This window comes from Eptesicus fuscus, chromosome 9 (assembly GCF_027574615.1).
Source record: "Eptesicus fuscus isolate TK198812 chromosome 9, DD_ASM_mEF_20220401, whole genome shotgun sequence".
Lineage (NCBI taxonomy): Eukaryota > Metazoa > Chordata > Mammalia > Chiroptera > Vespertilionidae > Eptesicus > Eptesicus fuscus.
Window position 1 is genome coordinate 100135676 of NC_072481.1, and position 25423 is coordinate 100161098.

At 41.6% G+C, this 25423-nt stretch overlaps 1 protein-coding gene across 1 annotated transcript in view; it reads right to left on the minus strand.

The window, feature by feature from the left end:
- Window positions 1-21889, minus strand: part of GCC2 (GRIP and coiled-coil domain containing 2) — an 82221-nt gene extending 60332 nt beyond the window's left edge. Inside the window, exons 1-9 of the mRNA XM_054721602.1 lie at window positions 21800-21889; window positions 21465-21521; window positions 20553-20637; window positions 19389-19456; window positions 12905-13009; window positions 9339-11807; window positions 8793-8865; window positions 5259-5359; window positions 5065-5163 (exon numbers count right to left, since the gene is read on the minus strand). Coding sequence (XP_054577577.1) covers window positions 5065-5163; window positions 5259-5359; window positions 8793-8865; window positions 9339-11807; window positions 12905-13009; window positions 19389-19456; window positions 20553-20637; window positions 21465-21521; window positions 21800-21805 — 3063 coding nt within the window. The 5' untranslated portion in view covers window positions 21806-21889. The remainder of the gene's footprint in view (window positions 1-5064; window positions 5164-5258; window positions 5360-8792; window positions 8866-9338; window positions 11808-12904; window positions 13010-19388; window positions 19457-20552; window positions 20638-21464; window positions 21522-21799) is intronic.
- Window positions 21890-25423: the final 3534 nt, after the last annotated feature.

Consider the following 25423-nt stretch of genomic DNA (forward strand, 5'->3'; position numbering starts at 1 on the left):
ATGGAAGCTGCTGGAGGCCCAGACAGTTCTTAAAGGGCCAATGCACAGACTTACACAGACTCACTTCCTCTGAGCTCTAACGCTGAGGCAGCACCTTGAAAGGATCAGGGACATATGGGGAGGAAATAATTGTCTGGCATCACGATAGGAGCTGCTGGGGCAGCTTTCTCCCAGAAAAAAGTGCTGGCAGAGGTCATTTTCCCAATATCCCAAACTGACAGGTGGGCACCATATCTGAGTCTCCATCAACCTGGCTCACACTGTTTGCCTTGCTCTGGTGATTCCCCGAGACCTTACCCCCACCCAACTTGCTAACTCATCCAAGCTGTTTCCAGTGGCTTTTCCATATAACTGGTCTCTCTTGCCTCATGCTTCGGAATTTCCTAAAATCTCTCATCTCTCAGACAAGCAGCAACTGGCATCAGCAAGCCCTGTACCTCTCGATAAGTGGCCCCAGGTTTGGCACTAGTGGCAGTCCTCTTTTGGTTCAGAGCTTGACCTCTCCTGGGCAACTCCAAGCCCAATACAAGTAGCAGCCATCTGCAGATCTCTCTGTAGCTTGTGCCACGTGGCCCCAGGCAGGGCCGAGGCAGTGGCTGACTTTGCACCTCCGAAAAGGCCCCAAACCAGTCCACCCGGTGGATAGCATCAGACCATGCCAGATTACAACTCTACCACATCCACCAGTGACACACTCAAGGGGCAGACGAGGTGAGCACCAAAGCCCCACTGAAGCAAGTCCTGCTCCACAGGGTGGGCTCCTATACAGCAGTACTTCAGCTATAATCGCAGTTGGTCCTCACAGCCAATTGGCCTGGAGGTCAATTCCTTTCAGAGATACCAACATCAAAGAATACTCAACTATAAAAGGACAGTGCACACAGCCCACACAGAGGTGCACCTGGAGCACCCAGCTGGGCCACTGGCTCCTTTGGGACAACTACTACACTAGGCCACTCTACCACGTCCGAGAGACACAGCAGCTCTACCTAGTACATAGAAACAAACACAAGGAAGCAGGAAAAATGCAGAGACAAAGAAGCATGTTGTAAAAGAGAGAACAGGAGAAACCTCCAGAAAAAGAATGAAATGAAATGGAAGCAAGCAAACTACCAGATACAGAGTTCAAAACAATGGTTATAAGGATGCTCAAAGAACTTAGTGAGAACTTCAAGGAACCTAGTGAAAACTTCAACAGCATGAAGAAGGTCTTAAGAACTATAAAAAAGAACCAGTCAGAAATGAAGGATACACTACCTGAAATGAAGAATAATATACAGGCAATCAACAGTAGAGTAGTGGATGCCGAGAATCAAGTCAAGAAATTAGAATATAAGGAAGCAAAAAACAACCAATCAGAACAGCATAAAGAAAAAGGAATCCAAAAATATGAAGATAGTGTAAGGAGCCTCTGGTATAACTTCAAATGTACCAACATTCACATTATAGGGTCACGGGAAGGAGAAGAGAGGGAGCAAAAAATTGAAATTTGAAAAAATAGTGACAGAAACTTCCCTTACCTGGTGAAAGAAATAGACATACAAGTCCAGGAAGTGCAGAGAGCCCCAAACAAGATGAACCCAAAAAGGCCCACCCCAAGACACATTATAATTAAAATGCCAAAGGTTAAAGACAAAGAGAGAATCTTAAAAGCAGCAAGAGAAAAGCAGTTAGTTATCTACAAGGGAGCTCCAATAAAACTGTCAGCTGATTTCTCAACAGAATCTTTGCAGGCCAGAATGGAGTGGCAAGAAATACTCAAAGTGATTAAAAGGAAGGACCTACAAGCAAGATTATTCTACTCAGCAAAGCTATCATTTAGAATTCAAGGTCAGATAAAGAGTTTCCCAGAAAAGGAAAAGCTAAAGGCGTTTACCAATATTACATGAAATGTTAAATGACCTAAATATAAACAATAAAATAGCAATAAGTACATATCAACAATTGAATCTAAAAATCAAAATAAACGAACAAGCAGAACAGAAACTGATTCATAGATATAGGGAACATTTTGACAGTTGCCAAATGGAAGGGGGATTTGAGGGATGGTTGAGAAAGGTGAAGGGCTTTAGAAGCACAAATTAGTACTTATAGTCTTGGGTGTAAAGTACAGCATAGGGAATACAGTCAATAATACTCTAATAACTATGCCCTAGCCAGTTTGGCTCAGTGGATAGAGCATCAGCCCACTGACTGAAGGGTCCTGGGTTCAATTCCAGTCAAGGGCACATACCTTGGTTGCAGGTTCCCTGGCCCTGGTGGGGTGCGTGTAGGAGGCAACCAATCGATGTGTCTCACAGTGATGTTTCTGTCTCTCCCTTTCCCTTCCACTCTCTCTAAAAATAATAGAAAAATATCCTTGGGTAAGGATTACAACAACAAAAAACTAAAATAAAAATAATATTCTAATAAGTATGTGTTGTGTCAGATGGTTACATTTTTTGGGGTGAGCAGTCAGTAAGTTTTATAATGTCTAATCAATGTCATGTACACCTGAAATTAATATATTATATGTCAACTATAATTGAAAAATAAAAACTTATTTTAGAAACCTATAATTTTAAGTGAAATTGTTTTAGAACTTGTAAACAAAACTGAGAACTAACATTTCAAATAATATTGAGTAGTCCCATATATGTTTTGCAGTTTTCTTCATTAAGTTCCAAATTTTATCATTAAAGTTCTTCCCGAAATTTTATTTTAGGCTAGTTTTGGTTTTTCCCTCTTTTAATCAAATCCCACTTGATTATGGCCTACTCTCTTCTCCCTATCTACCTTTACTTTTCTATACAATATCCATCTTGTATTTTTGTCCACTTGTCTGTTATTGCCATTGGAATGTAAGTCCTAACATAGCAATACCTTAGTCCAGGGGTCGGCAAACTCATTAGTCAACAGAGCCAAATATCAACAGTACAACTAATGAAATTTCTTTTGAGAGCCAAATTTTTAAAACTTAAACTTCTTCTAATGCCACTTCTTCAAAATAGACTCGCCCAGGCCGTGGTATTTTGTGGAAGAGCCACACTCAAGGGGCCAAAGAGCCACATGTGGCTTGCGAGCTGCGGTTTGCTGACCACTGCCTTAGTCTATTTGGTGACCACCATCTCCCCAGTACTCAGCCCAGCTGTAAAAATATTTGCTGAAAGAATACATAAAGAAACATAATGGTATTTATCTTACATTCAGTAATTTTGTACTCTTATTTTAAATTACTTTATTTTTTATAGTAGATTCTCATTTTATTTAGACAAGCATATTACCAAATAATAATGCTTTCATTTCCCTGTCAGACCTGTTGATTAAGCTTCAAATGGTTTATTCATGTGGGAACAACAATTCCTACATAATAAAAGCCTAATATGCTAAGTGTCCAGTCGTCTGTTCAACCGAAGTGTAATGTGCTAATGATATGCTAAGGCTGCTCAACCGCTCGTTATGACGTGCGCTGACCACCAGGGGGCAGACGCTCTGACCAGCAGGTTAGCTTGCTGCTGGGGTCCAGCTAATCAGGACTGAGCGACACGGGCCGGACAAGCCCTGGAACCCTCCCGTGGTCCCTCCCCGGCCCCAATCGTGTATCAGTGGAGTCCCTTGGCCTGGCCTGCACCTTCTCGCAATCTGGGACCCCTCGGGGGATGTTGGAGAGCCGGATTCAGCTCGATCCCACAGGCTAGGCCAAGGGACCCCACTGGTGCACGAATTCATACACTGGACCTCTAGTCCTATATAATAAAAGCCCAGTGACAGAACGGCAGAATGACCAGAACGACTGGTCAACCAGTCGCTATAACGCGCACTGAGCATCAGGGGGCAGACACTCAATGCAGGAGCTGCCCCCTGGTGGTCAATGCGCTCCCATGATGGGAGAAGCCGCTCAGAGGGCAGGTCCACAGCCACTCAGCTAACCAGCACTCCCACAGTGGGCTGATCCCGCAGGCCATGCCCCCCACTGATGCACGCCTCTAGTATAACTAGTGACCCGGTACCCAGATCTGTGCACATTGAAGGGAAATTAATTAGAAGGTGGCCGGCAGGGCAGGACTGGGTGAGACTGGCCGGACACGCCCTGGAGCCAATCTCCCGCAGTACCTTCCCGACATCTGTGGAGTGAGCGGGGTATCTTCCGGCAGGTGGGGTCCCTTGGCCTGGCCTGTGGGGATCGGGCTGAAACCAGCTCTCCAACATCCCCCAAGAGGTCCCGGAATGCGAGAGGGCACTCTGCAAAGTTGCTGTCGTACAGGGTGTGGAATGCAAACACAGTGTGCAATAAACCAGATTCAGGGCCGACAGTGCCACAACAACAACATAACCCATGACTGAAGGTGGAATTGTGTGGACCTGTGAGAAATCGGGCTCCCTCCTCTCTGGTTTCGGGGTGCATCACCTGAGAACCGCCACTGCCAAGTCATTGCAGCTCAGCAGCTCCTGCATTGAGTGTCTGCCCCCTGATGGTCAGTGTGCGTCATAGCGACGGGTCGTACAGTCGGACACTTAGCATATTAGCCTTTTATATATATCCTATCTAATAAAAGGGTAATATGCAAAGTAACCGTCACTCTCACAAAGATGGCGTCGCCCAGTCCTCTCAGCCCCGCTGGAGTCCCCCAGTCCCAGGGGGGCAGCCGCTGAGAGCGAGCAGCATGAGCGGCCTGGTGGAATGCTTGCCTCATCGCCATGGCGATGAGGCAAGCATTCCGTGCCCGGCCGCGGATGGGCCTCTGGGCCGCGGAGAGCCTCTGGGCAGCAAGCGCGGAACAGCCAGGCCCCACAGAGAGCTACTGGCGCATGGATTCGTGTGCAGGGCTACTAGTAGAAGATAACAGTAATAATACCATCTTTTTTGTTACTAATTTTATTATAAAATCCCAAAACAGAATCTTAATTTTAAAATACAAGGCACTAATTAAAGCTTAGCTACTTAAAATCTTGACATTATCATACCACATTATACAAAAACGATTTACTAAAAACACAAAGTGATTATATTATGGACAAGTGTTTCTAGTACATTTCTTAACTTAGAGATTACAAATAAACCTTGTTATTAAAATAACTTTTTACCTTATAGCTTTCTGCTCCTTGAATGAGATCTCTCATGGAAGTAGACAACTGATCCTTTTCTAATTGAAGAGATTTGAGTTCTTCCCTTAGAGTCTGGGCCTATTTTAAATATATAATAGAGAGTTTTTATGGACAGAAAAGTTGATTTTCTAAAATGTAAGGTTCTTGAATTTTGCATTTTTAAGTCACCTTACCTCTCTCCTGCTAGAATCTAGTTCTTTCTTTGCCTTCACAGCAACTAGTTTTATCTTATTTATTTTTTCCTCTTTCTCTCTGGATTCTTTTTTGAGGTACTCTAAAAACATAAAATGAATGGCTTATATATGAACTCAAAAGGAAAAACATTCAAATTTACTTATTTTAGCCACAGAAAAAATATTAATACCTATTTTTTTAAGTGAAAGCTTAATTATTCATTATCTAAGTGAGGGAAACAATGTAAAAAATTTACGTTTTCTTCAATCCTCCATAATAGCCTACTTTTGTTTTTTAGGCATTTCATAACTGTCTAGGAATTGGAGAGGTTGTTAGGGCATCTTTAACCTTAAAAGATTTCCTGGAAACACCCATATACCAAGATTTTAGGTTATAATTTTTAAACAAGAATCAAGTAGAAGAGAAGTTATATAGTTATTAAGTTATATAATCAGATGAAGTTATATAGTCATGCTTCCTAGGCATACTCCTCTTGGTTGGTGGGTCTTATTCTTACAACTAAACCTGTAATGTGTTCTATGTATCCAGTCTTGACCTCTCCCCTTAATTTCTTTTTAAACTTTAATTTAAATTTTTTTTATTTTTTATTTTATTTTATTGATTTCAGAGAGGAAGAGAGGGAGAGATAGAAACATCAATGATGAGAGAGAATCACTGATCTGCTGCCTCCTGCACGCCCCCTACTGGGGATTGAGTCTGCAACCTGGGTATGTATCTTGACCGGGAATCGAACCGTAACCTCCTGTTCATAGGACAACACTCAACCAACTGAGCCACAGCGGCCAGAGCATATTTTACTTTTTGTTGGTATTACTGCTTAACTTCAGTTCTGTCCCTTATTAATGTACTTGCACCTGTCTTCAAATGCACTGTTCAAATACATCTGGCTGCTACAGATGAACCATCTGTGTGTGTGAAGCACAGGACAATTGTTTCAATTCTGCATTTCATCCTATATCTTCTCACCTACTCAGGCACCAGTGTTACAATTCTTCTCCTTTATTGTGCAACATACCTCCTCCTCTATTAGTGTTTCTCCAATTTATAAGCATACAAGAAAAATATCGAGAGATTAAGCTCAGGAATAAGTAGTGAATGCAGTTAAAAGAGGGTTGCAGTGAGGTCATGATAGATGAATCATACACACACAAAAAGGCAAACCACATTTCCCCTATGGATATTGTCCCATCTCTTCTTTCTTTTACAGCAGAACTTGTTAAGAGTTGTTTATATATATGCTCTCAAATTTCTCTTCCTCCAATCGTTTCTTTAACTCACTTCAATCAGGATCTGGCTTTGGCATATCATGGGAACTATTACTACCAAGTTACCAATGACATCTACATTGCTTAATCCAATGGTTAGTGCTTAGTACTAATGTTACTTGGGCTATCATAGCATTCACATGGTTAAATATTTTTCCCTCTTGAAACATTTGAACTTCATTTGCCTTAGTTTCCAAGACATTTTACGCTCTGGGTCTTCCTACCTCCCCTCTTTCCTTCTCAACTTCTTTGCTGTTTCTATCTTTCTGATTTTTAAATGATAGAGAACTATCTCTGGTCCTCATCCTTTTTCTACACTCATTTGCTTAGTGATCTCAATCTCATGGCTTTTAATGCCAACTATGTTGATTATAAATTTTTATCTCTGATTTAGCTCTTTCTCAATTCTGGATTTGCATATTTAGCAGTCTATTTGACATCTCCACTTGCATTGGTCTTTACACTTAATTTATTTATTTATTTTTATTTTTATTTTTTTTAAAATATATTTTATTGATTTTTTACAGAGAGGAAGAGAGAGGGATAGAGAGTTAGAAACATCGATGAGAGAGAAACTTCGATCAGCTGCCTCTTGCACATCCCCTACTGGGGATGTGCCCGCAACCAAGGTACATGCCCTTGACCGGAATCGAACCTGGGACCCTTGAGTCTGCAGGCCGACGCTCTATCCACTGAGCCAAACCGGTTTCGGCAACACTTAATTTATTTAAAACTGAGCTCATGATCACCCTAACCTGACTTTCCCCAATCATCCATTATAGAAAACTGAGAGTCATTCTAATCTCTTCCAGCTACCCTCTCCCATTCTCTCTGCCAATCTAAGTGAGCACTAAAATGAGGAATTATGGGCACATTACATAACACTAAGTATTTGTTTCTTTGTCTTTATTTATTTACATATTTTAAAATATATTTTTATTGATGTCAGAGAGGAAGGGAGAGGCTGCCTCCTGCACGCCTCCTACTGGGGGTCGAGCCTGCAACCCAGGGCATGTGCCCTTGACTGGAATCAAACCCGGGACCCTTCAGTCCCCAGGCCAATGCTCTATCTGCTGAGCTAGTGCTGTTTCTTTGTCTTTAAAATAGCTATCCCATAATGATACTACGAGAAATAAAGTCCCAACTCCTCTGCAGGTGGCACCAGTACTTCTATGTTCAGACTCCTGCCTCAGCAAGAACTTCTAGTATGCTCCTGGATAGTATATATGTTAACATACAAGCTCTTGCTGTTTCCTCTTGCTAGCATACCTTCCTTTTGTGAAAAATTTTTCATTCTTCAAGACACAAGAAAAGTAGTCTATACTGTGATGATTTTCCCTAACTTAACCTTTTGCACTCGGATGTCGAGTGTGACTCGACACGGTTAGCATCGGTAGCAGCTCTTTTTATACTCTTTGAATGTATCAATAATTTTAAATATAAAAAATTCCAAATAAATAAGTTTGTATGAAAAGAAACTCCAGTTTTTTATTCTACTGCCGTGCTTTGTAAAATCTGGGGTATTTTAAAAATTAAATCCCGAGAAGAATAAAGGAATCGAGAAAAAAGCAAGCAAGTGCAAAGGGTTAAAACAGGCAGTTACTTTTTGTACTGCCAACACTGTACCTTGTGCCCACATCAAACTACTGTATTAACAGCCCCTTGTGGCAGTGAGCTTTTTGAAGACATGACCCATATCTTAATCACCTTTCTTTACTAGTGCCTAGGTAACTGGGCATTCAAATAGTTTGTTAAATAATTTAAAAATCCAAAACTATCATGGAACCATTTATAAATGAAATCATATCAGTCCTTTACTTGGATTAAACAAAAAGTGACAGTTTTTAAAAATATATATATTTTATTGATTTTTTACAGAGAGGAAGAGAGAGGGATAGAGAGTTAGAAACATCGATGAGAGAGAAACATCGATCAGCTGCCTCTTGCACACCCCCTACTGGGGATGTGCCCGCAACCAAGGTACATGCCCTTGACCGGAATCGAACCCGGGACCCTTGAGTCCGCAGGCCGACGCTCTATCCACTGAGCCAAACCGGTTTCGGCAAAAGTGACAGTTTTGAAAGGGAAGGCGAACAGATGGCAGAGGGACAAGAAATGGGATATTAGGAAGAGACAGCTGCTTATTATTATTTAAAGACTTATTAATTGGCTTCTATATTTCCCAACCTACTTTAACACTAAGGAGAATCTGTATAATTGTGGCAACATATGCAAAACTGTACTTACCTATTTTTTCTTCTAGTTCTTTTACAGAGGGAGGTTGATCATTTTCCACAGAAGGTGATTTCTCAAAGGAATCCTAGATTTTATAGGGAACACAAAAACAAAAACAGAATCATTTTATTCCTAATGATGAAGAGGTCACATGTTAAACATACGAAAATCATTATTACAGAATCCATAGAAAAAGAATTTGGTGAACAGTCTTTTTCTTCCCTTGAGAGACCAGGTAATACTGACCTTAAGAAAGGTAATATGTACATCACACAAGAATGAAATTCAAATTTTTTCATTCTTAGTGCAGTTTTGCTGTTGACTAAATTATACAATTACACAATATCCCTTAATCTTATGCAACATCATAATTCTAAAATGATCTAAAACCAAAAAGTCATCAGGAAAAGGAATGTATTTTTCAGAAATTTCCCATTTGAGCTTAAATGCCAAATATTTAAATTCTGACTTTGAAGTTTAAAAAAGTTTATATATTTTCTAGAGCTTACAATTAGAACTAAGCATTTATTTAAATTGATAAAATTCAAATTCAAATACCTTTAATAATATCAACTCTGCTTTCAGATCTTGCAATTCAGATTCTTTTTGTTTTAGTGCTAGCCTTAGGTTTTCAAGTTCCTTTATAAAAGACTTTTCTTTTTCATTATGGATTTCAACGTTGCTACACAATTTTTGAGACAGTTCTTCAACTTGAATTGAAAGACTCGGATTTTCAAGCCTTGTTTTTTCATTAGCATTTTTCATTTCTACAAGATTAGACTGCAGGGCCTCTTTTTCTGACCTAGTTTCTTCTAACTCTTTCTTTAAGAGAACTTTCTCTTGTTCATAGTCTCTCAGTAAAGACTTAAGTTCCTCATATTGAACTATATTCTCCTCCTGAAGGCACTTAATATTTTTTTCTAACTCTGCTACCTTTTTATCATATTGAAAGAGCAAGTTGTGTTTTTCCTCATTTGTTTTAGCTAAGGATTCACCTACAGCTTGTAGGACATTTGCAACATCTTGCTCTTCGTTTTCTTCTACTTCCAGCTCCATTTGTTTAAGAAAACCATACAACTGAGTTTTAACATATAACTTCAGGACTTGCTCATTTTCAAACAGTTTATTTAAATTATCTCGCTCTTGAACTGTTAACTGAAGTTTCTTTTCTAATTCAGAAATGTGTTCCTTAAGAATAAAACATTCTTCCTTTTGAGAAAAGAAAGCTTCCAAATCTCTACTCAAATGATTCTTTTCTGAACTTAGCTTACTATTTTCCTCATAAAGAGACTTCACTTCAGATGACAGTGCTTCCTGGTTTTCAGAGAGAGTTTTCAATTGAACCATAAGCTTTTCTAGTTCTTGGTTACTTTGGTCTTTTTCTTTTAAAGTTTCTTCTAGTTCTCCTGTCAATTCATTTACCTTTTGTTCTAGTTCACTGTTGTATTGGGTAGTTTGCTGCACTTTTTCCCTAAGTTCTAGAATTAATCTTTCTTCCCTTTCACATTTTATATGGAGATTACCCATCTCTTCATGAGAACTTTTAATTTTACTTCTGAAGTCATCTTTTTCTTCTGTAAGAGAACTTATCTTTGCTTCAAATTCTTGTATCATGGATTCTCTCTGACTGAGACTAACTAAATATGCATCATTCTTTTCTTGAAGATTTCTTATGGCTTTCTCAAGTTCTGGTACAAGTTCTTTTTGTGACAATAACTTTTCATTTTCTATTTGGAGATGATTCACAGTTTCAAGAAGAGCATCTTTTTCATTGAAAGCAGTTCTGAGCTTCTGCTGAAGTTCATTAACATCAGATGCTTGTTGTTGCTTCATTGATTCAAATTCCTGACTTATTTTTCCAGCAGATTCCCCTAGTTCTGCTTGTAAAATTTCCATAATCTCTCGCAAACTCTCATAATTTAATACTGCTTCTTGCTTTTCTTGCTGTAGGTTTTCACACTGCTCCTTAAGACACTGTATTTCAAACATTAATGTTAATTTTTCTTTTTCTGAATCTGACAAAAATGACTCATGTAGTTCTGATATTTCTTTTTGATGTTGCTTCTGAAGACTCTGTATTTCTTTGTTATGCTGTTCTGTAATGTGGCAAAATTGTTTATTTGAATCTTCTAGTTCAGATTTTAATTTTTCAATTACACAGCCCTGTTCTTCTTTAACTAGTAATAATTCATTGATTTTAAATTCTAAATCTTCCCGCTCATGAAAAAATTCATCCTTTATATGTTGGGCCTCAATTTCAAGTTTTAATTTAAGATTATTCATATAAATTACCTCATCTTTTAAGATATTATGTTGAGACTGTAGTTCTTTTAGAGTAGATTCTAAGTGTTTGACTTTTTCATTTACTACTTGTTCTACAAAAGTATCTTTTAAGAGCAAAGAAGACATCTGATTTTCTTGGTTTGCATTTGAGGCTTTCCCTAAGTTTTCTAATTCACATTCATATTTCTCTTGAATGTCCTTCTCACTTGCCTCACATTGTTTGACTACATTCTCCTTTAGCTGGTTAAAATTATTGCCTTCTGCTTCTTGTTCTTTAGCAGATGCTGCAATTTGGCACATCAATTCTTTCACCTCTTCTTGGTGTGTAGCTTTCAACTGCGTAAGTTTTTCTTGCAAACTATTAATATCTTTTTGGTAATGCTGAGAATTAGCCTCAATGACTTTTTGAAGATGAGTAATTTCTTGCACCTTTTCATTTGTGGCAGCTTCTAATTGATTTTTCAGATATAAAGTTTGCTCCTCAAAGGCTGCCCTAATTTTCTGAATCTCTTCTTGCAGATTTTTAACATTATCTTCAGAGTCACTCTGAAATTTAAGTTGTTCTGAAAACTCTAACTGTTTTTGTTTTGCTTCTTCCAATTCCATTAACAATCTAGCTTTATCTTCACTATGTTTACAATGTACTGCCATTAATTCATTTTTCAAATTTTCCATTTGCTTCATACAGTTCTTTTGTGACTGTTCAAACTCCTTGTGGATATCTTCCATCTTATTTTCAGAATCCTATTATAAAAATAAGCACATAAAAATTATTTTATTAGCCCCAGGCAGATAGCTCAGTTGGCTAGAGTGTCATCCCAATATGACGAAGTTGTGGGTTTAATCATAGGTCAGGGAACATAAAAGAAACAATCAATAAATGCATAAATAAGTGGAATCACAAATCAGTATTTATTTTTCTCTCTTAAAAAAAATCAAGACATAAAAATTAAAAAAAATTATTTAATTAAGACAAAAGGAACCCCTGTTCTCAAGAAAAGTATTAGTCACAGGCTAACTAGAGAGAACAGGAATTGAACAGAAAAGTACTTAGAGAAATAGGACACTGATATTTCCAGAATTCTACTTAGGGTCTGACTACCTTAAGTATGACAATATATATCAACAGTGCTAATGCCTTCAGAGTAATAACTAGGAAAATTATTAATTTAATTTTCTTTTAAAAGGACAAATTATGTAAGTTGTATTACATCAAAAGGCTTTAAGGACTATCTCCTGATTAGATTAATAAAAGATTTTTTGGAAAAATTTGCCCAGACCCAACAGGCAACTGCATATCATAGAACTGAACATATAATAGTATTTAGAATATGTGTGAGGATAAACCTACATACTTTTTCATAAGATACTTTTTTACCGCATTTTTATTAAAGAATGACATTAGCCCTAGATGGTTTGCTTCAGTGGATAGAGCATCGGCCTGCAGACTGAAGGGTCCCAGGTTCAATCCCAGTCAAGAGCAGATGCCTGGGTTGCGGGCTCGATCCCCAGTAGAGGGCATGCAGGAGGCAGCCAATCAATGATTCTCTCTCATCACTGATGTTTCTACCTCTCTCTCCCTCTCCCTTCTTCTCGGAAATCAACAGAGGAAAAAAAAAAAAAGAATGACATTAGTAAGAAGGAAGCTTAAACAATACAACAAAGAAATGTTACCTCTATCTCTTGTAGTTGAGTGATTTCAGTTATTTTTCTTTTTAAATATCAATTTGTTTTCTTGTTTGTAAACTTTTAAAGTCAGATCAGATGCTTTTTAAGATCTTAACTGTAAAATTCATTACCACACTATATAAGTTAATAAAAAAATTAAAATATTGCCTTACCTCAACCTGTTGCTTCATTTTAATATTTTCCTTCTTCAGAGAAAAACACTGTTGCTCAGTCTCTGCTTTTTCCAGAAGAACAGCATCCAGATGTTCAGACAATGCCTGTTTGAAACAGGATTTGTTTCCCCAAAGTTAAATATAATGGATTGATCACATGCATAAATTACCTCCTCACCTTTTCCAAACCACACTAAAACAAGAATGAAAGATTTGAAAAGGAACACACATAAGAACAAAGAGAAAAGGAGAAAGGACATGAGGATATGAGAAATTTCAACATATTTTTGGAAAACTGAAAGTGGAAGAGGAGGAACTGAATTAGAGAGAGGAAGAAAGCTAGAACCTAAGGGCCTTCACAGAGAAACACTTACGAGAAACTAGAAATACTCTAGAGAATTAAATGTTCAGGAACTGGAGGCAACAGATATTGTTGAAAGTACAATGTATATGGCATTTAAAAATTGGGGATTGGGTGATAGTATGAATAGGGAGTGGTTAGAATAATAGGCAAGAAATTCACCCATGTCCTGTCTCCCTCAGAGACAGGGTTATTTTATTTTATTTTAAAAGATATATTTATTTTCTTTCTTTTTTAAATTGATTTCAGAGAGGAAGGAAGAGGGAGGGAGAAATAGAAACATCAATGATGAGAGAGAATCATCGGTCCGCCTCCTCCTGCACAACCCCCACTGGGGACTTAGCCCACAATCCAGGCATGTGCCCCTGACCGAATCGAACCCGGGACCCTTCAGTCCGCAGGCCAACGTTCCATCCACTGAGCCAAACTGGCTAGGGCAGAGACAGGGTTATTCTCTACAGAAATTAAATAGGTGTGGAAGTTAATAAAATAAAAAATAGATCAACAATTCAAGAGTCAGCTAACAAAGCAGACAACCGCTAGTATGACTGATCAAAGGAAGACTGAAGCAACAAACAATATATAAAAAAAGGGGGGAAAGATCTACATATAAATCAGAGATTAAACAGAGTATGTAATATGAACAATTATTTGGCAATAAGTTGAAAACTGGAATGAAATGAATAAAAATTCCTAGAAAAATATAGCTTTATTGAGTCAAGGAAAATAATTAAAAAGTATAATTAACACTACTCTATCTACTTAAAAATCTAACCAGTTATTTAAAATTGTCCACCAAAGAAAACAGGAGAAATAGCTTTACTAGTGAGTACTAACAAATTTTTAAAAGAACAGATTATTCTAATTATATATGAACTTGTTCAAACAAAATGAAAAACAAGAATTCCCAAGTTATTCTATAAAACTGGCATAACTTGATACCGATATCCAAGGAATTCACAGATAGGAAAAGCATAGAACCATTTCACCACAAATATAAAGTTAATCCTTAATGTTAAAATCCTAAGTAAACATTCATCATCCATCATCCATCATCCATCATCCTTGAATTGCCTATCTCTGGACTTACATGAAACTAGAGGCCTGGTGCACGAAATTCGTGCATGGGAGAGGGGGTCCCTCAGCCCAGCCTGCACCCTCTCCAATCTGGAACCACTGGCTCCTAACCGCTCACCTGCCTGCCTGCCTGATGGCCCTAACTGCTCCCCTGCTGGCCTGATGGCCCTAACTGCTTTCCCCTTCTGGCCTGATCCCCCTAACTGCTCTCCTCTCTTGGCCTGATCGCCCTATCTGCGCTCCCATCCTGGCCTGATCCCCCTAACTGCCTATCTGCTCTCCCTTCCTCTCAGCACCCTTCAGACCCCCAGCAGAGGCATGCTGAGAGCTCTCTGCCGCAGCCCTGCCCCCATCCTGATTGGTCGTTATGTGACGGCATCCCAGCCAATTTGCACAGTCCTCTATTATTAATATAAATAATAAAGAAAAACTTTTGTTATTTTTAAAAAAAACCCCACATATGTAGGAAGTTTAGACTTCTATATCAAGTTATAGCTATTGTTCAAACGCGAGAGCAGAATAAGTCCATTTTAATACATAAGATGACAAAAATTTTCCTCCCATGCATCCATTCTTAGGAAGCTATAGAAGGACATGCTATACCAAACGAGAGGGTTAACCAAGAAGGTGAAGACATGTGACCTAGCAAACAGGAGGGTCAACATAGGAAAGCGGTCTAGAAATTCACAGGATCATGGCAAGAGGCCAAGTCCAGGATAGCTGTGCAGCAATATTAAAAAACAGCCAGATCAAATTAGTGCAGAAGGAGAGTACTAATTTGACCATTTGGAAAATAGAAGTCATTGTAAAAGACAGCTAAACTTTTACCAAACCTTTACTTTCTGAGAATTGTGTGGTCAAGATAACAAGGGTTAATTATTAAACTAACTAGAGGCCTATTGCACGAAGATTCGTGCAATAGGCCTTCCTTCCCCTAGCTGCCGGCACCGGTTTTCCTCCGGCACCCAGGCCTTCACTCTGGCCGCTGCCTTCCACCTTCAGTCTTCTCTGCTCCGGCCAGAGCTCCGCTCCTGTAGCTTCCTCTGCCCCCCGCCTTTCCCCTCATAGCAGGCATCCTGCCCTGCCTGGCTGCTCCGTGCCTGCGTATGCAAATTAACCCGCAATCTTTGTTGGGTTAATTTGCATACTCGCTCCTGATTGGCTGGTGGGTGTTGAGGAGGTATGGTCAATTTGCATATTTCTCTTTTATTAGTGTAGATAACCTAAAAGGTAATGTTGGCTAACTTAGATAAATTTTCTAATCTCATCTCTAGGAACAGTTTTGACAGAACAGAAGAATACATTGATTGATGATAAGGAACAAATAAAGGGCAGATATTTAGGTATCCTGAAATGCAACTGTATAAAAAGTATTTTAAGAGCTAAGAGTTAACTGATACAAATTAGCAGAGAATCCTTGTGGTTTTCTTTTCAAATACAAAAGCCTTCTGGTGCATAAAACATTCCCACAAATACATAGTAACAATGATAATGAGCCCTAGCTGGTTTGGCTCGGTGGACAGAGCGTTGGCCAGTGGACTGAAGGGTCTCAGACTCCGGTGAAGGGCACATGCCTGGGTTGCAGGCTCAATCCCCAGTAGGGGGAGTGCAGGAGACAGCCGATCAATGGTTCTCTCTCATCATTGATGTTTCTATCTCTCTCCCTCTCCCTTCCTCTCTGAAATCAGTAAAAATATTTTAAAAAAATAAAGTAATAATGATAAGGAATAATTATCGAGTACTTATGTGACAGACCCAGTTCTAAGTGCTGTACATTTATTTACTCATAATACTCAAAACAACCCTATGAAAAATAGGTATTATTATCTCTAGTCTGGAGTTGTAGGAACTAAGTCACAGAGAAACTTAGCCATGGTCACACAGCTGGTAAGTGGCAGAGCAGGCAGGGATCTGAAGATCTGACAGGCAGTCTGGTTCCAGAACTGGCTTCCTTCATTGCCAGGGGCAACCCAAGCTTCCCACCCACCCTCGCCGGCCGTGGAAGGAGGGGCCTGTGGGCAGTGGCCACGGAGCCAGCCTGAATGCATGGGAGACTTGGGTCGCCTGGGCCGGCTGCCAAGGGAGGGGCTTGCAAACAGCCCTCAGCCCCTCACCCAGGCTGGCCATGCCACCATCAGGGTGAAGGTCCCCGCTGGAGGACTTGGCCAGCCTGAAAATGGCCTTCGGCCCTTTACCCAGGCTGGCCATGCCCCCATGGGGTGAGGGTCCCCGCTAGGGGGCGTAGCCAGCCTGAAAACTGCCCCAGCTCCTCACCCAAGCCAACCCCATCCCCAGTGGGGACCCCCACCCCAATGGGGGCATGGCCGGCCTGAAAACCATCACAGGCCCCTCGCCCCCCAAGGGAACCCCCATCCTGATTTGGGACACCCTTCAGGGCAAACCAGCCGGCCCCCACCGTGAACCAGGCCTCTATCTATACTAATAAAAGGGTAATATGCTAATTAGACTGGGAGACCTTCCAGATGTTCTTCTGGACAAAGCCATTGTGGCAGGGCCGAGGTAGAGGCGATTAGGGGCCAAGAGGGGAGGACAGTTGTGAGTGATCAGGCCAGGATGGAACGGCTGTTGGGGGTGAGCAGGTAGGCAAGGAGGGCAGGTGGGGGCGAGCAGGCTGGCAGGGGGGGAAGTTGGGGGTGATCAGGCTGGTGGGGGGGGGAGTTGGGGGCGAGCAGGCTGGCAGGCAGAGTGGTTAGGGGCAATCAGGCAGGCAGGCAGATGAGTGGTTAGCCCTTTGCACTCGCTTGCTTTTTTCTCGAGCTGCTACCGATGCTAACCGTGTCAAGTCACACTCGACATCCGAGTGCAAAAGGTTAGAAGCCAGCAGTCCCGGATTGCAAGAGGGATGTCCGACTGCCAGTTTAGGCCCAATCCCAGGGATCGGGCCTAAACCGGCAGTCTAACATCCCCCAAGGGGGTCCCAGATTGGAGAGGGTGCAGGCTGGGCTGAGGAACACCCCTCTCCTGTGCACAAATTTCATGCACCAGGCCACTAGTCCTATCTAATAAAAAGGGAATATGCTAATTGACCCTCACACTGTTGCAAAGATGGTTGTGCCCCAGTCAATAAGGAGGGAATATGCTCAAAGATGGCGGTGCCCAGTCCCCTCAGCCCCGTTGGGGCAGCAGGCACATGGAAAGGCCGGGCCCGCCTGCCTCTGGAGTCCCCCAGTCCCCTCAGCCTCCCAGCCCCCCAGGGTCGGTCCATGGCACAGGGAAGCCTCAGATGTTGGCTGCTCAGCTGCCCCGGGCCGGCCCGGGGCGCAGGCAAGCCTTGCATGGCGGCTGCCCAGCTGCTCAGGGTCACCCAAGGCTCAGGTAACCAGGGCCGGCTGAGGCTTGTGCTGCTGGCAGTGGCAGCAGCAGAGGTGTGATGGGGCGTTGCCTTCCCCTGATCACTGGGTCGCCTCCCGCCCCTGAGGGCTCCTGGACTGTGAGAGGAGACAGGCCGGGCTGAGGGAACCCCCCTCTTCAATGCATGAATTTTCATGCACCGGGTCTCTAGTGTTTAAATAAATCAGTTCATTATAAATCCAAATGGTATTTGTGCATGTCATTCACTATATACTATTTTAGCTGGATAAAGAACAAAATTATATTGCATGATATGCATAGGGATTTAAGACCTCCTGTAGTAACTTTCTGGGAGTCTTTCAATAGTTCACTGCTCACAAATTTAGAGCCATCTAATAAAAGAGTGTAAGATAACATATAATAAAAGAATAGATTGCAAAACTCAAATTACAAACATGGAAAAGCAAGAAAAAACTTATTGCACAGCTTTGAGAAGTGAAACTTTCAAAAGGTTAGGCCAAGTGGGGGAAGGAAAAAGTATTTAGTTATTAGTGTTAATGGCAGGTGATAAGCAACTCAGGTTCTTAAACAGAATAACAAGGTAAAAGTAACATTCAGTGATCTGGTAATTGGATATAGCAGTAAAAAGAGAAAGAGAGCCTAGTTAGGGGATTATTAAATTAAGTCACATATGACATGAAGCGCTTCACACAGAGCCATGGACAGGGAGAGAAGGAGGGTGAACTGCTGCCTTAGCTTGAAAAAAACAAAAACAAAAAACTTATCTGGTGACTGACACACACAGAGTTAGAGACAGGAGAGCTGAGGAGTCTCTAACGTTAAAGGCCTGGAAAACAGTGCTGCCCTGGTTATCCAGAGAAGAGGATGGTCATGTTGAAGAGTGGACTCGAGAAATGGGTAAAGATTTTTCCCCCCAATAGCTAGAAATTCACCTGTGAGATATGGTTAGTAGTCAAGTCCAGGGATACCTATCTATCTGTAGATTAAATCTAATCTAATAATAGACAAATATGCAAATTGACCACATCTTCGCTACACCTAAGCCATGCCCACCAGCCAAGCCACACCCACCATCCAATCAGGATGAGTATGCAAATTACCCCAACAAAGATGGCGGCTAATTTGCATATCAAGACAGCGTCGAAAGAAGCCAAGAGCTGCAGAAGGGAGTAAAGCTTCGAAGAAGCAAGCAAGCCGGGGGAGTGGGGAGGAGCGAAGTCAGGGCCGGGGGCGAAGGGAAAAGCAGGTGGGATGGCGGAGAAGGCGGGGCGGGGGACAAGGGAGGAGCGGAGGCGGGGTAGAGTGCAGCAGGAAATCCTATTGCAGGATTTTTCCTGCAATGGGAACGCTAGTGTATATATAAATGATCAGCCCCCAAATCGTTATCAATGTCCTGGGCTTTCTGAGGGGGAGAGGGAAGAGCAGGGCTGAGACTGAGGCAACAACCACAGTTACAGTGTGTTTGAGATAAGGAGAGGGAATAATACTCATTTCAGAACAGAAGGGAGCCAGAGATCATTTAACCCTCTCTTTTTACAGTCAGCCAGAGTGATTACAAACTTATCTAAGGGCAGAGAGGAAGTGGAGAAACAGGGGCAGAAAGCTAGAGCGGTCCAGGAAGCTGACGGCCCTCACAGAAATATGAAGGTCATTAGACATTTCCTCTAAGTAAATAAATCAAAATAAAAGCAATATTCACAAATGTTTCATCACCTTAATAACTTCATCAGTTCCTCCAGCAACAGGTTTTGATTTGAGTTCTTCAATTTCTTTCTCTAATTCTAAACAATTATTTAAAAAAAAAAAAAGATTCCAGTTCAGCAATGAAAAATAACTGGCTAAAGGAATAAGTACATTCTTTTAAAAAAAATCACTATAAATTAGAATACATTTAAGAAGCGACAAATAATTTGAGAAAATATTAACTTCACCCATTATTACCTTTTATTTTCCTTTTTATTTAAAAAAACTCCAAATATATAAAGAGACTAATATGATTAATCATCATGTGCCATCACCTTGATTTAGCAATTATTACATAGCCAATCTTGTTTCATTCTGACCTGCATTTACTTTCAACTTTCCATCAAATTTTGAAGCAAATCCCAGGCATTATGTTATTTCAGCTGTAAACAACTTCTTACTGTAGAATCTTAAAGCAACAACTAACCTCATATTAAACATACATGTTAATCTATTTCATCCACTCATGTCTAGGTCTGGGGCCTAGAACACCTTTCAAAATAAATTACTCTCTCACAAATTGATCAACCTTCCAAAACACAATGTGACCTTTCCTAACAGAAAATAAAATGTGGCTTTTAGGCTGGGCAGTTAACATTTGTTAAGTCACTGAAAATTTAAGCACTAACCCACACATACTGAAAAGGATACTAATTTCTTCATCCTTTTGGAATATAAAGAAAGGGAAACTAAATAAGGACTCAATCAACTTCAGCAAATAAATATAATTCAAAATTTCAGAAGTGGAAATTTTTTATTACTTTACTTAGGCCTTGTTTTACTTCTTTGGCTCACCACCTTGTGTCTCTAACATTTCAACTGACTACTCTAGAAACATGCTTGACTCAGAAGAATATACAATCTAAATTAAGTTTAAAAAAGGTGCTTAATTTAACAAATTGTTTTAAATATCTTCCTTTATTTTAATAATTCAAACGAACTGCAGTTTAGAGATGTGAGGTTAAAAAAATGAGAGGCAAATGGTTAGAATGCTAAATAACAGATTTCACTACACTGTCTAAGATTTGACTGGATTCACTAGTAAACAAAACAAACAAATGTACTATTAAAAAACTAATTTTTAACTATGATTAAATAATATTTTGGTTAAGATAAATAGTTTCAACCCAATACCTGTGCATCTTGAATTAGCTTTCTGTATTAGCATCATCTGTTTCTTGGCAAACTTGATAAGATCTTCCTTGGGCAATATTTCCAGCTGAAAGAGGTAGTGACATTACCAATTTGTTATAACTCATGTTTCTACTATATTGCAAAAGAAACATCACATCTCCCCAAAAATGAAAATCCTATTGTATGTCAACCAAATACTACATTTTTTAAAATGAGCAAATGCAACTTCAATTATTAGTTAAGCAACCACTAGGAAAGGTAAGAACAGCACATGTCTTACAGATATTGTTGTCAGAGGTTAAGACACTTTCTAGGTTTTGATTTCTTTAAGCATAATTCTTATAGCAATAAGATGAATCATGCTGCATTACGGCTTTAACTAAAACTCAGGGAAAATTACTTAACCTGTGGGCTCATCGGTAAAACTGGGGAACAATGGTAGTTACCTCAGGGTTACCATTAAGCTGAAATGAAGGAGAGTCTAGGCAAGTGCCTGAAACAGCATGCAAGTGACAAACCGCCGCCTGTGAGGATCCTGAGGATAAACGCTGTACAGGGCCATGAACTCTCTCCGCACCGTAGAAGCCTACGGAATACAGTCCCTTGACCCCTATCTACCCATGTCTGCTCTTTCCACTGCACTGGACGAATCCTCATAAACTGGACTGCTTTGTTTATGTCTGAAATGTACATAGTCTCGCAGCGGTGCTAACCAGGCGCAGGAAACAAACAGTCAACTCTTTTCAGGCCAGTAAACTTAAAAAGGGAACGGATGGGTGACTGTGAATAAAACGGAAAGCCTCGGAGAAAGGCCGTTTCCTTGGAATGACCCTCCCGCTCCCCGGCCAGTTTCCCCCTCCTCGGCCTTCCCTCCCCGGGGGTGGGGAGCCCGCCAGGCAGTCCTCTCTTCACCTTCGATCTCCCGGCTCCAGGCGTGGCCGGCGAGGCCGCCCCGTGAGGGACAGGATCCTGCAAAGCAACCAAACCGGGAGGTCAGCACGGACTTCCTACCCTGGACCGCACGCGGAACCTGCGGTACAGAGCCGCCCGGGGTCGGGTGGAGGAGGCCTTCGCCGGGGGAAGACCCGGGAGGCGGCGGCACGGGGCCGGCGTCTGGGGACGGGGACACTGCGGGCGGCGCTGAGCCCTCGTCCCGGGCCCATCCCGCCTCCAACCCGGGCGGGACGGCCCGGCGCGAGGGCGGTGGGCCCATCCCGAGGCGCCGCTCAGGGCTCCGGCCGCGTTACCTCCATGGCGGCTCGCCCGCCGCGGCCCCCGCAACCGCGCAGCGCCCAGCCCGCCGCTCCGGTGCCGCCTGGAGCCGGCGTCCGCGCCGGCCTCTGACGTGGCCCGATGGCAGGTCAAAGGTGGCGCTCCTCCAGCGGCCCCCCCCCACACGCGTCTCCATGGCTGCGCCCCGGGCGCTTCCGCTTCCGCTCCCGCTCCGACCGGCCCCTCCGGATGCACCCCGGGCCGGGGCCTCGCGGGGCTGCCGACCTGGGAGGAGCCGGGTCAGAGCGGTGAGGCTGGGCGGGTCTGCAGGGCGGTGATCTCCCTTCACTGAGTGCACAGGCCAGCGAGTCGGCGAACGCCCTTCACTGAGTGGTCCGGCTGCGAAGGGCGCCTGTACTTGTGTGGGGGAAGGCCCCCCAACCTGAGGAGCGCGGGGAGGCCTGCGCGGCGGCCGGGCACACCCGGGAGACCTGAAGTAACCACAAGGCTGGTCTGACACGAAAACCTTTGGTTAGGAGCCGTTTACAGTGGGCAGTCCTGACCCCGGCCAGGGGCTTCCCGGACAAAGATCAACTCCATCTTTTTGCATCTAAGATAACAAACCTGGGGGCTGTCCGGGTAACTTGTAACTTCCCTTTCCCAGATCCCTCAGGGCACTGTTACCTGTTCATTGTTGCCTGTCACCCACCTTGTAAAAGAAGCATTTATTTATCATTTTACTTTAAAAAAATACATTTTTGTTGATTTCAGAGTGGAAGGGAGAGGGAGAGAGAGAGAGAAACATCAGTGATGAGAGGGAATCATTGATTGGCTGCCTCCTGCACGCCCCCTGTTTGGATGGAGCTGGAAACCAGGGCATGTGTCCTGACTGGAATCGAAGCACAACCTCCTGGACAGAAGTTGACACTCAAGCACTGAGCCACACGGGGCTTTTGCCCATTTTTAAATAGGATTATTTGTCTTCCTGGTGTTGAGTTTTATAAGTTCTTTATATATATTGGAGATGAACCCCTTGTCTGATGAATCATTGGCAAATATATTCTCCCATACAGTAATTTTATGGATGGTTTCTTTTGCTGTGCAGAAGTTTTTTTGTTTTTTTTTTAACGGTAGCCAATTTATTATTTATTTTTAAAATATATTTTACTGATTTTTTTTTACAGAGAAGGGAGAGGGATAGAGTTAGAAACATCAATGGGAGAGGAACATCAATCAACTGCCTCCTGCACACCCCCTACTGGGGATGTGCCTGCAACCCAGGCATATGCCCTTGAGCAGAATCGAACCTGGGACCCTTCATTCCGCAGGCCGATGCTCTATCCACTGAGCCACACCGATCAGGGCTGTGCAGAAGCTTTTTAATCTGATGCAGTACCATTTGTTTATTTTTTCCTGTGTTTCCCTTTTCATTGGAGACATATTTGCAAAATATTGCTGTGAGAGATGTCTTAGATTTTATTGCCTATGTTTTCTAGGATTTTTAAATATTCACAACTTACATTTAAGTCTTTTACCCATTTTGAGTTTATTCTTGTGTAAGATGTAAATTGGTGGTTTAGTTGCATTTTTTTGCATAATGCTGTCCAATTTTCCCAACACATTTACTAAAGAGACTGTTTTTACTCCACTGTAAGTTCTTGTCTCCTTTGTCAAATATTAATTGACCATAAAGGCTTGGATTGATTTCTGGGCTCTCTGTTCTGTTCCATTGATCTATATGCATGTTCTTGTGCCAGTACCAGGCTGTTTTGATTACAGTGAATTTGTAGTATTATTGATGTCTGGTATTGTGATCCCTCCAACTTTGTTCTTCTTTCTAAAGATTGCTGAGGCTATTTGGGATTTTTTGTTGTTGTTGTTCCATATAAATTTTGGAATATTTATTCTAGATCTGTGAAATATGCCATTGGTGTTCTAATAGGAATTGCGTTAAATCTATAGATCGCTTGAGTACCATGAATATTTTAATGATGTCTATTCTTCCAATCCATGAACATAGCGTATGCTTCCACTTGTTTGTATCTTCTTGGATTTATTCTTTTGTTTTGTTTTGTTTTGTTTTGTTTTAACTTTAATCCTCACCTGAAGATATTTTTCCATTGATTTTTACAGTGGAAGGATAGAGGAAGAACAAGATAGAAAGACACAGAGAGAGAAACATCAATGTGTGAGAGATACATCACTTGGTTGCCTCCCACACGTGCCCCTACCAGAGCCCAGAATCAAACCCTCAACCCAGCTATGGATCCTTTTTTTTTTTTTTAATAATAAATCTTTATTGTTCAGATTATTACAGTTGTTCCTCTTTTTTCCCCCATAGCTCCCCTCCACCCGGTTCCCACCCCACCCCCTACCCTTGCATGTCCCCCCCAACTGTCCTCGTCCATAGGTGTATGATTTTTGTCCAGTCTCTTCCTGCACCCCCACACCCTCTTCTGCCTGAGAATTGTCAGTCCACTCCCTTTCTATGCCCCTGAGTCTATTATATTCACCAGTTTGTTCTGTTTGTCAGACTTTTTATTCATTTGATTTTTAGATTCAATTGTTGATAGATATGTATTTGTTGTCATTAGTTGATCATAATTTTTATCTTTACCTTTTTCTTCTTCTTCCTCTTCTTAAAGAATACCCTTCAGCATTTCATATAATACTGGTTTGGCAGTGATGAACTCCTTTAGCTTTTTCTTATCAGTGAAGCTCTTTATCTGACCTTAAATTCTGAATGATAGCTTTGCTGGGTAGAGTAATCTTGGTTGTAGGTTCTTGCTGTTCATCATTTTGAATATTTCTTGCCACTCTCATCTGGCCTGCATAGTTTCTGTTGAGAAATCAGCTGATAATCGTATGGGTACTCCCTTGTAGGTAACTGTTTTTCTCTTGCTGCTTTCAAGATTCTCTCTTTGTCTTTTGCCCTTGGTATTTTAATTATGATGTGTCTTGGAGTGGTCCTCTTTGAATTCCTCTTGTTTGGGGTTCTGTGCGCTTCCTGAACTTGTAAGTCTATTTCTTTCACCAGGTAGGGAAAGTTTTCAGTCATTATTTCTTCCAATAGGCCTTCAATATCCTGCTCTCTCTCTTCTTATGGCACCCCAAAAATCCGGATGTTGGTACGCTTAAAGCCATCCCAGAGGCTCCTTACACTATCCTCACACTTTTGGATTCTTCTTTCTTTCTGCCTCTCTGGTTGGGTGTTTTTTGCTTCCTCATATTCCAGATCTTTGGTTTGACTCTTGGGGTACGTTGATCCACAGTTGAGTTTCTGTATATTCTTTATTTCAGACAGTGTATGCTTAATTTCTGACTGGTCCTTTTCCATTTCTTTGGCGTTCTCATTAAGGTCCTTGAAGGTCTCACTAAGTTCCTCGGAGGTCTCTTCAAGTTTCTCAAAGGTTTTGAGAAGATTCTTGAGTAACCTTATAAATGTGGTTCTGAACTCTGTGTCATCCAGTAGTTTACTTTCCTCCATCTCTCCCATTCGTGACATGCTTCTTTGTCTCCGCATTTTGGCTGCCTCCCTGTGTTGATGGAGTGGCTTTGTGTGGTAGGTGACCTATAGGGGCCAGTAGCTCAGCTTCCCCAATCACCCGAGGTGGACGCTCTTGGTACACCCCTTTGTGGGCTGAGTGCAAAGTCTTGGT